Below are 15,236 nucleotides of genomic sequence, written 5' to 3'. Positions count from 1 at the left end.
CTCTCTGGTGTTTTCAGCACTTCCACCACCTGAAACCAGAGGGATTTGCAACAGGACTGCCATCCAGAACGGTCCCTGGGAAATAGATTCACCCTGTGACCCAGCAGTCCCACTCCTGGGCATATATCCAGAGAGAACTCTAACTCAAAAAGATAGAAGCACCCCCATGTTCATAGCAGATTTACAGTAGCCAAGACATGGAAACAACCTAAATGTCCATCGACCGATGACTGGATAAAGAAGCTGTGATATATACATGCAATGGAATACTACTCAGCCATAAAAAAGAATAAAATAATGCCACTTGCAGCAACGTGGTTGGAACTGGAGATCGTTATTCTAAGCAAAGTAGGCCAGAAAGAGAAAGAAAAATACCATATGATATCACTTACATGTGGAATCTTAAAAGAAAAGAAAAAGGACATAAATGAACTTATTTCCCAAACAGAGACAGACTCACAGACATAGAAAACAAACTTATGGTTGCCAGGGGAAGAAGAGGGTAGAGTGAATAAATTGGGAGTTTGGGATTAACAGATACACACTACTATGTATAAAATAGATAAACAACAAGGTCCTACCATACAGCACAGGGAGCTACAATTGTTAATGACCTGTAGTGAAAAAATATGAAAAGGAATATATATATACACATACACACACGCATATATAACAGAATCACTATGCTGTACACCAAAAATTAGCATATCATTGTAAACCGACTTTACTTCAACTAAAAAAAAAAGAAAAACAGAACGATTCCTGAGTAGAATAACATTTAACCTTGTGCATTTTGTTCCTTTGGCCAAAGTTGTTGCCTTACAGGGTAGACTTCACTGACTGAAGTGGCGATCCCATTTAGGGAAAGGTGAACACGAGACGGGGGGCTGTTCAGGGCCAGCTCCGCCCCCCGTGGCCGTGGCATTCTCCAGAGATTTGCGTGTGCGGAGGGAGGTGACCTCGGATGCGGTTCTCGGGCCTGGGGCCATGGAACAGCCCGTGGGTCCTGCAGCTCTGAGATGCAGGCACAGGGCTTTCCAACCACAGTGTGAACCCTGGCCTCCCCCCACCAGGGATGGAGAGGTGGGCCTGTGGAGGCTGACTGCACGGGCCGCACGGGCCGCACGCGCCCCTCGCTCCGCCTGCCCTGGAGCCCAGGCCCCGGCGCTGTGACCTGCCTGCCTCGGGCAGGAAGGAGACTGGAAGCCAGGGTGCTTTTCCAAATCAAATAAAGCAAGCTGAGATGACAGGGGCAAGCGCTCGACTTGCTGTTGTGGCGTGTTTCCCGTCCCACGCGCAGCGTGTTTACAGGATGTGCTGGCCAGGCGGGCTGCTGGCTGCTGGGCGGGTCGGGCTAAGGGTTTCTTCCTGTTCTTCAGGTAGACCCTCCCTTGTTTCCCAAGCGTAGCTCAACTGCTGAAGTTCTCAGCAGGTGCTTATGTTTCTGACCAGTCATTTCTCTTAAATTCAATTATCAGATTTTCTCTTTAAAGATCGTAAGCATCCAGTTTCTTTTTAATTAACCTGATGCACCCCCCTGGCACGTGAGGGTGTGGGTTGCTCGGTCAGTCCTTGCTGACAGCGTGGCTCTCCCCTTCTCACCCGCACACAGCTCTGCGTCCCTGGTGCTGGGGCAGTGACCGCGCCACCTTGAATCAGGGCCGACCCCTGAACGTGAGCAGAGGATGCACCCAGTCTCCCCTTGCAGGAGGGAGATGGAGGGGCGGGAGGACCCCACGCAGCCTGGCAGCTGGCGCCCCCCCCCCCCCCGCTGCCCACACGAGGTAGCGTGGCTGGTGCCCTGGAGGTTGCAGACCGCCTCCAAAATAGGCCAGGACAGCCTCCTGGAACCCCAGCTGTTCTGTGGCTCACACCCAGTCTGTGTCCTGCGCTTGCGTGTGGGTTTGGGCTTTTAAGGTCCCGTAATGTGAGCCTCGATCGCACCTGTGTGGTCTTCCTTCCAAGTGCAGCTCCCGTGCAGAGCCACAGCCCCTGACTCTCAGGGGAGACGGAGCAGGTGGGCGACCGTCCGGTCCCCTCCTTGGCTGCATCCTTGGTTGACACGGTGCCGCCTTCTCCTTCCCTTTGCAGAACTGTGGTCATGCCCATCGCCAACGAGTTTGCCCCGGACGTGGTGCTGGTGTCGTCGGGCTTCGATGCCGTGGAGGGCCACCCCACACCCCTCGGCGGCTACAACCTCTCTGCCAAGTGTAAGTCAGGCTCACAGGTGGCCCAGGAGCACAGTGGGGGCTCCGCTGTGTTTGTGATCGGGTGTCCAGCTTCCCCTCCAGCGGCAGTGGAAGCAGGCTGTGCTTTACATCCTAGCAAAGACATGGAGCTGGCGTCTCCTGAGGACTAGGGGCGAGCCGCGGGACAGCATAGACCAGGAGGTCGTGCCGGTGTGAGGGTGTGCAGCCTGCACGCGTGGGGGCCGGGTCCCCAGGACTCCCAGAGCTGCCATCCCACACTGGGGTTTTAGCAAACCCTAAAACCCGTACAGAGGGAAATAGCCAACAGCAGGTTTGCTTCAGAGCTGGAGGTGAGAGGAGGGCCCTTTGCTTCTGCTCTGTCACAGCGAAGCATGAAGATCTGAAAGCCCCAGACGCCCCCAGCCCCCACCCGCCACGCTGCCCAGCATCCTGGGTGTTGCAGCGGTCCAGGTGCTTGGGACCCTCCCAGCACGTGGCCCTGGTGACTCGTGCGAGGCCCCGGGAGCCCCCTACATTGGCGTCAGTGCAGACAGCCAAGGAGAGCCTCTCCCCTGTCTTCACGTGGGGAGAACATGGGCTCCCTGGAGAAGAAAGACAGAGACAGAGGCCAGCCTCGGTGCCCCTCTGCCGGGCCACAGGGCTGAGGAAGCCACAGGGCAGAGAGCAGGCATGTGCGCTGCGCCTCCCTGTCGCCGCCCCGTTCTGAGCTGCTTCAGGTGGTCCTCACGGCCACCTTAGAGCCAATGCCACTGTCCCATCAGACAGAAAGGACCCCAAGGCTGGAGGAAGTGACGGCCTCGCCGGTGCCCACAGCTGCCAGGGAGCCGAGCCTGCACTGGGCCTGGTCTGCTGACAGCCGGCCTGTGACGGGCCTAATTGGCGTGGCGTGGCCTGGCTTCCCCGGCTCCCTGATAAACGCCAGACTGTTCTGGCCGAGGGTGTAATTATCATGCCCCCCAGGCGCTCCCTGCTGGTGGGGGGATGGTGTGGGTGCCGTGGGGGGACTGTGGCTGCTGATGGAAACCAGACGCTCCAGACAGGGGCGGGCGAGAGGCCCGAGGGGCAGCCGCAGTGCTGGCGTGTGAGAGGGAGTGTGCCCAGCACATCAGCTGACCGGAACCCCCAGGCCCTGGGATGGACGTGGCCCTGCCCAGCAGCTGCAAGGTGGGGGCCCAGCTGCCCTCGGAGGCCCTCCCACCTTCTGGCCTCTGGTCCCAGCAAGAGAGAGCTGAGGGCCCCCGGGGTCCCTCCCCGCCCCCAAGCAAGATGATCTGTGGTGTTGTACAATCAGAGCTCCAAAGTCGTAATTCCTGCTCCCAAGCAGATCAAAAAGAATCCCAAACCGAAATTCTTGGTGGATTTTTTACAGTCAAACCTGGCTTCGATTATGTGTCTCCGTGTGCCAGCCCAGGGGTCTCTGATGGGCTGTGATGTGAGGCACTGCGGACACTTTGATCCGCTGCCAGGCGTCGGCGCCATGGCCCAGCCTTGCCCTTGACTCGGGTCTCCTGTCTCCCCTGCAGGTTTCGGGTACCTGACGAAGCAACTGATGGGCCTGGCTGGCGGCCGGGTTGTGCTGGCCCTGGAGGGGGGCCACGACCTCACAGCCATTTGCGACGCCTCGGAAGCGTGCGTGTCCGCGCTGCTGGGGAACGAGGTAGGAGGCGGCGGGCCGCGTGCTGCTCTGCCTAGCTGTCGGCGCGGCGCTCCGCGTTCCCACCCACCCGCTCCTTAGCGGGGCTCTCAGATGCCCGACAGCACTGCTTGGTCGTGACCCAAAGGAGGTGGGAGGAGGGCAGCCCGAACCCTTTCCTCTTGAGAAGGCGGTTCAGCCTCCTGTGCTTTAAAGATGGCGACCTGTACGTGTGGGTTTTCGGGGTGGCGTCATGACGCCAGCTCGGGGGCTGGGGCCTCGGTTCACGGTAGCTCTCCTGCTGCGCTAACCTCGGGTGGTGCCCAGGGCTGGAGCTCAGCGTCTGGGCCGGGGAGGGAACTTCGGAGGGTTCAGAGGAGGGAGAGCCACTGGGAGCTTCCGCGTCCAACTTGCCCTCGGGCCGGGGCTGCTGGTGCTCTCAGTGGAGAGAGCCGCCCCAGTGCAGGGAAGACGGGGGGACGTCCAGCCCACGGAGAACCTAGAGGTCGGGACTGAAAGCCGGATTGTAGGTTCCATCTTGAATTTCCAAAACGCGCTCTTCCTGCAACTTTAAATGCAGCCGCAGCCTCCAGACACGGGGCCACATACCAACCTTCCGACTCCATCGAAGGAGTGTGGCTGGCTCCCATCCACCTGCGGCGTAGCCGTCTCCTGTCACGCGCTGTGGTGTCGCTGCGTGGGTCCAGGAGAAGGGCTTCTGGTGCTCAGGCAGCACAGGCCACAGGCCTGGGGTCGTGGCCCAGCCTGCGGCAAGAGGTGCCGGGCCCAAGCTCTCCAGACACAGGACCTGGCGAAAGGCACAGGGCCCACGCGGGGATGCTCGGAGGGCCAGGCGCTCTGCTCTCATGCCATCCTCTGGACCCGCCGCCCCCCACCCCATCAGACGAAGCGGATCTCCACTGGGGTCGAGAAGGGTGCGGACTCTCTCCAGCGGGCCCAGGGTTCTCCGGTGTCTAGGGAGGGTCCCGTGCTCTCTGTGCTCACCCCTCTGCTGGTCACCACCGAGAGCTGAGGCACTCTGAGTGACCGTGCTGGCACAAGGCTGGAGCACACACAGCTCAGGAGAGACCACAAAAGAGGCCGCGCCAATGTCCAGTCAGGAAGGAGGGGATGGAGGGTGGGGCGGCTGAGGGCTGCGGATCCAGGAGGCGCTGGGCACCCCAACTCCTCTGACTCCTCTGTCAGGAGACACCGGGGCCAGGAGGCCCAGCAGCCCCATGAAAGGCTGAGTCAGGAGTCCGCCAGGTCTGGCACCAGACTGCCTGCTGCCTGGGGGGGCACCTGTAAGGCCCGCCTCACATGCCGTGGGGCTTGGAGCCAACAGCGTCTCACCCCAGGCTTTGCCAGGAGTCGCCGCCAAGAGCCAGTCCTGGCCTGACTCCAAGGCTGCCCTCGCAGACCCCCAGACAGGGTGCGTGGTTCCATCTGACTGCTCTAACAAGGGGGGTGGGAGGCGGTCCGTAGAAAGGTCTCCGGTGATGTGTGTCAGCAGGCTGCTCTTTGACTTGGGCGAACTAACAGAAGGCTCACTGGGGACAGGATGAGGCGTGTGGCCCACGTTCCCCAGGCTCGGGGGCAGAGCTGACAAGGTGGCAGCTGGAGGCAGGTGTGGGGTCTGCACCAGCGCGGCGCCAGGCATGCGAGCTGAGGGTCCAGCACACGATGACCTGGTTTGGGGTTGGATCCCCCAGAACCTCCAAGCGTGGCTTCCATGTGCCAGGGCCTGACGGGGAGGGGCGCCGGGGTCTCTCCCCCTGGGCCCACACGCCCCACTGGGCTGCTCCCTTGGGTGGATCCTGCACGTGCTTCCCGGAGCAGCAGCACCCCAGGGCCCAGCTCAGGGCCTTTCAGGGCCGGGGGCCTAGACCCCCAGCACCTTGGGCGGGAGCAGGGCCAGCGGCCAGGGTGAGGCACTGGCGGTGCGGCCGTTCCCCCGGATGCTCCCCTGGCTCGTGCTCCCTGGCAGGAGTGTGGGCGCTGGGCCCGGGGGCTGGGCACCGGGATGGCCCCGTTTTCTCCTGACAACCTTTGCTCGTCTTGGACAGCATTCATTTTAACTGAAATCACAAGTGGATCAAAGGTCCTGGTGGCTTCTTGCGTTCCTGGTCAGCCGGTGACAGCCGCACTTGTCAGTGCCCTCCGAGAAGTACCAGTTTGCTTTCGAAGTGTCCAGGGCATTTCACCTCTCCTTCCCTCACGTGGAACAATCTCCTTCCCTTTTTTGCTAGTAAAAGGCAGCTGATTTATATATTCAAACCGTCCTAGAGCCTTTTGAGTCTTAGAGCCGTTTGCTTTTAACTCACAATCGAGACCTCAGCCTTCAGCGGGGGCCAGGCCTGCTTCCGGGCTGCGTGCTCCTCTGAGGAGAAAACGTCCTTCTACTGAAACACTTCAAAAAGCAGGAAGCACTTGTTTTATCGAGGTCTCTTAAAAATCTTTTTAGTGCCAGAAAGTTGGACGGAGCCTCCTCCTCTGCCCCCGGGGCCTTTGATGAGGCTCCTGCCGGACATTGGGGTGGTCTGGCACAGGCGGGCGGCCAGCTGTGGACGGCGGCCCGCGGGGGGCGGGGGGCACCTGTGGGGCTGCGCCCGCGGGCGCCAGTGCTGTGTCTGGGGGTCGGCCTTGCTCCCGAGAGCCATTGTATTGAGCAGCTCCAGCCTCAAGTCAGCCGCCACCGTTGGTGACAGTGGACAGTGACGTGTACATGTCACTGAGATGTGGTGCGCAGTGCGCTGCAGGCTCGCAGGGAGCCCTGAGGGCTGGGTCCCCGGGAGGGGCAGTGGGAAGGGTCTTCTGGCGCCATGTGTCACCCCACGGGAAGGTCTCTTGGGGCCAGTTCCCTACCCGGCTGCAGGGTGTTTCAGGGTTAAAGGCCACGCTTTCACTCAGCCTGAGTCCGAGTTTCGGGGAGCAGGCAGTGGAGGCGAGGAGGTGCAGGCCTCGGGAAGAGGCTCGCGCCCAGGGACGTGGCCCCTTCGAGAAGACGTGGAGGGGGCCGGCCCTGAGCAACTGGGAGCAGCAGTTGCGTGTGAGCGAGGCAGAGCCTGTGGTCTGCCTCCAGCCGGCCGGCTCTCCCCCTCACACGCCCAGCCACGCTCACACACACTCGCGCTCACGCTCACTCACCCAGGCCGCAGTGGCCGCCCGCGGGACGTGTGAGGCCAGGAGTGTGTGCTCCTGGTGGGGGCAGGGAGTCGCCTCCCTGTCCGGCCCATCTCCTGGACCCACGCTCAGCGACGCTCAGAAGGTGGGCCCAAGCCCCATCCTTCACGGTTGAAGGAACCGGGCCTGCACAGGGGTGGCCACCGTGGTCACAGCGGCTGCGGGACAGTGGTGAAGCGCCGACCGCCCAGCCAAGCAGCAGGGCAGCTCCCGGGGCCTCGTGAGTTCCGCCCCGTGTCCCCGCTTGTCCAGCTGGTTCCGTTACATCCAGCACTGACCACTGAGCTCTCACTCTGGGGCTCGGGCATCAGGAAACTCCTGTGTTCATACTGCTTGGCTTTTGTGGTTGATCTTTTTTTAATGCTTGTCCTCTTCCAAGAGAACTTCAGCAGCTACAGAATCACCAGGGAGACAGAAGAGCAGGGAAATCAGAACGTGGGCGGGGAGGGCAAGGAGGGTGTGGCGGGCTGGCCTGAGGTCAGTGCAAGGACACAGGGGGATGGCCTCGGGGTGGGGGAGCGGCCCGGGGTCCTGCCCCCCCCCCCAGTTACCGTGGGTGGGACGGACACGTCTGAGGTCCTCCGTCCTGCCCGACAGCTTCCCCAGAGCTTGACCACGGAGCAGGCTGCCCGCCATCCAGTCTCCAGGCCAGAGCCTGCACTGGGTGGGGGTGGGGGTCTCGTGTCCGGGCTGTGTCCCAGGGCTGTGAGTCCCACTGTCCCTTTCGCCATCCTCCAGCACAGGAAGGGACGTGGGGTGGGCCCCTGGCCCCTTGAGGAGCTGCCCTGGAGCCCCTCCCAGAGACGTCCCGAGCTGTCTCAATCGGGGAACCTCACCACGGCCCTGCTGTGGGGACGAGTGCTCCCTGGTTTGTACACGAGGCGCTGAGGCAGTGGGGCGGGAGCACGCCCTGGGGGACCCCTCCACTCTCTGCTGAGTCTCAGTCCTTTAACATTTTCTCGAAAAGAATCGTGTTTTTTTAGCCTCTTAGGGTTCATTTTTGCTTTTTAAAAACCGTTGAAAACCAAGCCGTCATGTTCTAAAAGCCTTTGCCTTTTCACTCGAAGAGCTGTGAAAACAGGTTGCAGACTGGTCCCAAGACAAGTACGGAGTCTGCTGCGTGGCCAGACGCGGTTCGCAGTTCACGCGCCGGGGCTGCCCGTGATTCCCCCGTGGAGGGAGCGAGTCACCCTGAAATAACCGTGAGGGGCAGGTCTCGGGGTGGGGAGCATCACTGCTGGCCCCACCAGTGCGTGTGTTTCCAGGAGCGGCCATGGAAGAATTGGGGCAGTGGGGATTGGGGAGGGGACTGCAGCCACAAGGGTGACCATGTAGGTGGCCCCAGGGCTCCCCTCAAGAGGAGCCGGCAAGAAGACTAGCACGGAGCCTCCGCGGGTGGGCAGTGGTGTCAGATGCCCCCCTGGGGAGGGTGAGGACTGAAAACTGACCTTCGGAAGCAGCACTGATGAAGCAGAGAGAACTGCCAGTCTCCTTAGAAGGGAAGAAGCTGGCCGGCAGGTTGGGGTGGCACGCGGGGTCCCATCTGCTCTGACTCTTAAATGGGAGAAGGTTGGCAGGTGCCTCCCGGGGGAGGATCGTGGAGATGCGGGGAGAGCAGGTGAGAACAGCCTGCCTGCCGGGCAGTGGGAGTGGGTCAGACCGAGCGCCAGAGCCCCCGCGGGACGTCTTCTGTCTCCTTCGGAGGAAAGGAAGGGCACCTGCTGGCGTGGCCAGGCCGTCTGAACTTGGAACGGGGCTGGGACCACGGCTGCGCGGCTGCCCGGAGGGGCTCTGGTGGTGGCGCAGGACGCACGCACCTGCGGACAGGGGCCGGCGTGTCCATCGCTTCGCGTTTTCCTGGCCGTCTCAGACATCCCAACAAAGTAAGAGTTTTGTGTATTCTGAGAAGGGTTCTGCCAGGTTATTTAAGGACCCTTTTCTTTTTGGCGCTATAACCCCTTCTTGTCACTTGAGACAGAGTGGAAAAGCCATTTCCGCACCCACTACGACACTGCAGCCCCGGACAGCGTGTCAGGCCCGAGGGGCCCAGGTCTTTCTGTTTTGCTGCCCACGTCCGCCGAGGCGGCTTCTCAAAGCCTGAGCATAGGATAAGCCTCATTTCCGATGTGGTTCTGACACAGCTCTCTCCCAAGGGTAGATGTGCCACAGGGCCTGGGCTCTGCTCCCTGTCACTCTGGGCACACGGCCCACCGACCAGGGTGCTCTCGGGGACACCCTTCTTCACTGCAGATGCCTGGCAGCTGGGGCAGCGGCGTGGTCCCCAGGGGTCCATTCTTGCATCTCTTCCCTGGCCCCAGATGCACCGGGTTGGCCTGCGTTGGTGGTTACATAGATAGACGGGTGGATGGATGGACGGATGGAAGGATGGACAGACAGACGGACGGGTGGATGGATAGGTAGATGGATGGGTGGATGGGCAGATGGACCAGTGGACAGTGGGAGTCCTCTCTTTTTCTGTCCTGGTAGAGTGAGTGTCAGATCAAAATAATCTGTTCCTTAACCAGGAGGGGTCTTCTGGGCATGGGTTCCCTTTGGGCGAAAGAAACCAAAGGAATGATTTAGTCATCTTCTATTCCTTCTTGAATTAATTTTGGAAAGTTGTATTTTACCAGGAATTTTTTCCGCTGCAGCCAAGTTTTCAGAATTGTTGACAAACGTTCATAGTGCTGTCTTCCTGTCTCCCATCTCTGCTGCGCCCACGGTCCTGGTTCTCTTTTCGTTCCTAGTGCGTTTGTTTGTGCCTCTGCTTTAGTTCTCTTGGTCAGTCCTGCCAGAACTTGTCCATTTAATTAGCCTTTGCAAAGAATCAGCTTTCAGCCTTAGGATCTTGTGTGTTTCCGCCCCTTTCTGTGCGCTTTCTTTTTTCCTTCTCTGGAGCTGCTCTGCTCTTTTGCTCATTTCTTAAACGGAGCACTTGCTTTTCAGTCTTAGTTTCAGTACGTGCACTGAAGGTTGTGAATGTTCCCCAGTGCCGTGTTTGGTGGCGTCTCACACACCGAGATGTGTGGCATGTTCATTACTTTTTACTTCTGAGTGTTTCCTGATTTCTGCTGGTTTCTTCCTGGATCCACGATTGGTGTGTTTCTTAATGTGCGGCCATGGGGCTCGTGGTCTCTTTCTGTTTCCAGTTTCTAACAAGCCGCACTGGGGTTGGCATTTATTCTTTGTGGGTGCTGGCTTCACAGGCTAGTAGGTGGCCAGTCTGCATAGACGCCCCACGTTTGGGATGGCGTGTCTCCCCTGTCTGTTTTACCGAGTTCCCTTTTTGTCCGCGAAGCCCGGCTTGGTAACTGCTGTGGACACTTTGACAGCATGTCTCACTAGGGTGCACACTTATCCATCTCTCCTCTTAGTCCTGTCCGTTGTCCCTGCAAACGTTTTGAAGCACTTTTACTAACTATGTACAAATGTTAAGTCATTGTATCCTTTTGATGAACTGAAATTTGTATCACTGTGCAGTGACGTTCTCCACGTGACAGATGCGCAAGGTGTCCCCAGCCTCCTTCCTGTCAGGTTGCCCATGTGTTCCTTTCAGCCTCCCTCCGAGGTTGTACATGTTCCTTTTGCAAATAGCGTAAGTAGAGTCCATTATTTTTTGTGCCCAGGCCAATCGCCAGGCTTCACGTGCAGACTGGTCATCACGGCTGGTTTAGTTGCTATTTTGCAGCTGTCTGGATGGGGGGGCGGTGATTAGGTTTATTTACTGGAGGGACTGGGGATTGAACTGAGGACCTGGTGCACGCTGAGTGCACACTGTGCCCCGAGCCCCAGCCCCTGCAGTTGTCCGCTGTCCTTCAGATTCATTCCTCCCACCTTATTCTGCACAGGGTCTGCCCCCTTTCCTGTAGTGCCTTCCTTTTCCTCTTTTCTTGCCTTCTCTCGGCATGGCTGAGGGGCCCCATGTTTCCTCTGCGCCCGAGATACACGGCGGCGGCTGCTTTTCAGGAATGAGCCGTTAATGCGTCTGCTCGCGCCCGTGACGTGGTTGCTGACCTCGCCCCCACAGCCACGGCCCAGACGGCTCTGGCCCGAGGGGGTCGCCAGTTAAACACCGGACACTCTTGCACTGAAATGCCTTGCCCGTCGAAGTCAGACGTAGCCGATGTCCTGTGTGTTCATCTGCTAAGCGGGCAGCCCCGGCCCGTTCTCCCCACTCCCGGCTCCGAGTCTTCCCTGACTGGTGTCTTTCTTTTATTTCACTAGTTAGACATCGTGGTTATTGCTTCCTGCAGCCCCTGTTTTCCCTGTTCATTTGGCCTTCCCTGCGTTTATGCCGTTTTCTTGGCTCGCCATTCGTTGCTCAGACAGCCGTCAGGGCTCCTCGTCCCTCTGCCTGGAGCACCTTGTGTAGAACCCCCCCGGAAGAGCCCCCCTCAGAGAAGGGCCCCCCCCAGAGAAGGGCCCCCCATCGGAGAAGGAACCCCTTGGAGAAGGGCCCCCTCAGAGAAGGACCCCCCTTGGAGAAAGGCCCCCCCGGAGAAGGGCCCCCCATCGGAGAAGGAACCCCTTGGAGAAGGGCCCCCTCAGAGAAGGACCCCCCCTCAGAGAAAGGCCCCCCCGGAGAAGGGCCCCCCCCAGAGAAGGGCCCGCGTGTCCGCTTCCCGGCTCGTTTGTTTTTAAGTCTTTGTTTCGCCCTCTTTCTTGAATCTCTTCTCCCCGTTTGCTTGTTTACTCAGTCACTTACCACATCAGTGTAGGCTTGGGGATGTTCGTTCTATACCCTGAGAATTCATTCAGTGTGTGTCACGTATTTGACTTCCACTTGGCCTCGTGTGTCCCTCTGACGTGCCCGCTGGCTTGTCTTTGGCGCGTCCTTCCTGACTGCGCTGCGGGATGCTCCAGGCTCACCCTGCGTCTTCCCCACCCCAGCCCCGAGCAAGCCGTCTCCCCAAGGAGCCTGACTCCTATCATCAGAGAGTGGCATTAGAACCCTGATTTGTTACCCCTGAGCCAAGGTCTTGCCGCCTTACTCATGTGCTTCCCGCTGCTCTTGATTGGAACGCATGCCCCCTAGACCCGGACGGGCAGCGCTAACGGGCAGCCTGGCTTGGGGACACATGCCTCACGAGAGCGCAGCAGTTCCTCAGCCAGCCGGTGGCATCACGGACCCCGGCCACTGCAAACTGCCGCTCTCCACACGTGGTGTCTGGAATCTGACAGCACCTCGGAGCTCTGTTCTTTAACCTCTGCTCAGGACTTTCCCACCAGCTGCCCCACGGGGCCCGCTGTCTGTGCACCTGCTCTGCCCGCTCGTCCGCGAGTGGGGTGGTGGGCACTGCAGCCAGGCCAGCTCGGCCTGGGCCTGTCCCCCGACACCTGACCTCCCTCGGCACTTCCTGCTCTGGTCCCGAGCCCAGCAGGGCTCCCCCAGTTTTGTAGGCTTGTCTGATTATTTGCACTGTTGCTGTATTTTTTTCATTGAAGAATAGTTGGTTTACAATGTTGTGTTAATGTCCGGTGCCCAGCACAGTGATTCAGTTACATGTACGTATGTAGAGACCTTTTCAGTCTTTTCGTTATAGGCAATGACCAGATTGTTACTGCATTTCTGCGCTCTATTTCCACCCACCATGTTTGGCGGATTCTCTGCAGACGCTCTGGTCTGCCCTGCGGCCCTCCAGGGGGCTGGGGCCGGGCTGTATTCCCTCTTTCACAGGCTGCTGCGATACTTAGGAGGAACTCGGGGCAAAGGTTCCCGCTCCTAGAGGTTCTGCTCTCTCCCTCCCGTTCACCTTTTCCCCCATGACTGGAAGAAAGCCATGGACAGGGGATATTCAAGCACTCTTATGATTCATAAGACCCTTATTTATTAGGGATATGAAAGTGCTGTTTCCCCTGATGTGATGCTGTGGTATCAGCAGTGGGTACCAGGCTCGCACATGTGCGCCCAGGCCACTCCCAGACACCATCTATCATCTTGCTCGTATGGGAACCCACAGATATGCCTGAGCATCTCCTAAGAGAAATATCTTGAAGAAAATAAGCCTACTTTGGTAAAATTTCATATAATAAATACCAAAACCATATTTGGCTTTTTAAAGATACTTACTCTGTTAGCAGGTACAGTTAAGAAAGAGATGCTCTGACCACCCCATTTGAACGCACACGGGGAGCATCTCACATCCTATAACCCACTAAATATTCCTTCTTTCCCAGCTTGATCCTCTCCCAGAGAAAGTTCTACAGCAGAGACCCAATGCGAACGCTGTCCGGTCTATGGAGAAAGTCATCGAAATCCACAGTGAGTGGCCTGGCCCAGGGCTCACAGGGAAGCCAGCAAGGGAAGGGACCATCTCCCCCGCCCCAGCCCGCTCTCATGGCCAGCTGCTTCCCTGGGCCTACATGACAGGGCCCCCTGCTGTCCACTAGAATTCCATGAGCTGCAGACTCTCATTTTACCCCCATTAATTTCCCCACAAACTACCAGAATAGTGTCGTCACACCGCTGTGCAGAGCAGAAGAACTGAGGCTCAGGGAGTCTGTGACGTCACTTGCTTCAGGTCCCCAGCTGCCAGGGGTGGGGCTTGGATGTGAACCTGTGTCCTAGGGTCTGGCTTCTTCCTCTGACCAGAGAACCCTTGGCCCTGCAGAGACCCAGCACAGGGTGCAGAGCACCTCTTGCCTTGAGCGGCAGGTGCTAGGGGCCCAGGGGGCTGGCACCCAGGGGACCTGTGCCACACAGCCCCTCAGGTGAACTGGCCACGCCCTCCCCACCCGGCATCTGTCCTAGGTCTCTGGGTGACACAGTCCTGAAGCCTGTCTGTGTCAGTGGGCAGAACCCAGGGATTCCCTGCTCCCACGATGGGCTCCCGGCCCCAGAGCCATTCCCCACAGCCTCCCCAGTGAGAAGCCCCTGTGTGCAGAGGAGACACTTGAGAGCCTGGCTCTGGTGCTCAGGCCCCACATGGAGACCCCCCATCATCTCAGGGGCTCCAGGGGGAGCCTTCCCTTCTTGCCTGCTCCAGGAGTCAGGAAGTGCCCCCCCACCCCCCGTGCTGCCTGGGGAGCACTCGGTTCTCCCAGGAAGAGGAAGTTTTTTTACCCAGGAGTCCCTGTCTTTGTGAGTCTGCACCCAGGGACCCCCTGGCTTCTGTCTCCCAAACACGTGGTGCTTTCAAAGTCACCAGTGATGAGTCCTGCCTGAGAACCACGGGCGCAGAGGGGCTTCTGGCCAGCAGGGTGCACAGGGTCCGCTGACCGAGCCCCCGGCCCCCCAGGCCAGTACTGGCGCTCCCTGCAGCGCCCTTCCTCCACCGCGGGGTACTCTCTGGTCGAGGCCCAGAAGTGCGAGACGGAGGAAGCGGAGACTGTCACGGCCATGGCCTCGCTGTCCGTGGGCGTGAAGGCGGCGGAGAAGAGGTGAGCTTGCGCCGCCTTGGCCGTGGGTGGAGACGCGTTCAGGGGGACGACCCGAGTCTTTGCGCCTGGACCAGAGCGCGGGGCTTCTCCACGCAGGCCCTGCTGGGCTCCCCGGGGAGGGCGGGCCGGCGGGCGGGTGGCATCCCCATCCTGGTCCAGGACCTCCTTCCAGTGTGCAGGACCCTTGGAAACAGCCGATGGGCACCTGGGCCCCGACCTCCTACCTCGGGGCGGGAAGCTGGGCGATGGGGGCGAGGGGGAGGCAGGTGGAACCTGGGCTCTGCCACTGAGCCCCGCCCGCCCCGCTCCCCTTGTCCCGCCCCCGCCCGCCCCGCAGACCCGACGAGGAGCCGATGGAAGAGGAGCCGCCGCTGTAGCCCCTCCCGAAGCTGCGGATCTTGTTTGTTTGTCTCCGTCTTGAAGCTCCGCCAAGAGAAGCTCACGGCTCCCGCGTCCTGCCGCGCGGCCTTCTCCGAGCCGGGCGAGCCGCGGGGGGTGGGGGGGGGGGGCTCTGCCCGCCGGGCCCGCGGGGCCGACGGCGGCGCCTGAGCGGAGCCGGACGGACGCGGGGCGCGCGCGGCGCTCGCCCGGGACGCCGCCGCCGGGGAGGAGGCCGGCCGCCGGCTCCGCGACGCGGGGGCAGGAGGACGAGAACCGGCGCCCCCGTGACACGGACAGACTTGATCAAAACTGGTGCTTTCGGTTTGCCGACTCCCCACAACTCCACAGTCTCCGTGTGAACCACTCGACTCATCCTGTAGCTTTTCTTTCCTTGTTTCTAAAGAGAGAGTCCCCGCGGCCCCCCGGCCTCTGTGAAGGCGGCGGGCGGC

At 59.9% G+C, this 15,236-nt stretch overlaps 1 protein-coding gene across 9 annotated transcripts in view; it reads left to right on the top strand.

Annotated features, from left to right (window-relative positions):
• The window catches only part of HDAC4 (histone deacetylase 4), a 266,392-nt gene extending 251,491 nt beyond the window's left edge, over positions 1 to 14,901 (top strand). For all 9 annotated transcript variants that reach the window (XM_064485328.1, XM_064485331.1, XM_064485329.1 and 6 more), the window contains 5 exons: positions 2,092 to 2,210; positions 3,734 to 3,867; positions 13,204 to 13,288; positions 14,265 to 14,406; positions 14,744 to 14,901. In XM_064485328.1, coding sequence (XP_064341398.1) covers positions 2,092 to 2,210; positions 3,734 to 3,867; positions 13,204 to 13,288; positions 14,265 to 14,406; positions 14,744 to 14,783 — 520 coding nt within the window. In that variant the 3' untranslated portion in view covers positions 14,784 to 14,901. The remainder of the gene's footprint in view (positions 1 to 2,091; positions 2,211 to 3,733; positions 3,868 to 13,203; positions 13,289 to 14,264; positions 14,407 to 14,743) is intronic.
• The last annotated feature ends 335 nt before the right edge of the window (positions 14,902 to 15,236 follow it).

Source organism: Camelus dromedarius, chromosome 4, assembly GCF_036321535.1.
Source record: "Camelus dromedarius isolate mCamDro1 chromosome 4, mCamDro1.pat, whole genome shotgun sequence".
Taxonomy (NCBI): Eukaryota; Metazoa; Chordata; class Mammalia; order Artiodactyla; family Camelidae; genus Camelus; species Camelus dromedarius.
Note: the sequence above shows the minus strand (reverse complement) of the source record. Positions and strands in the feature narration are given on the sequence as shown.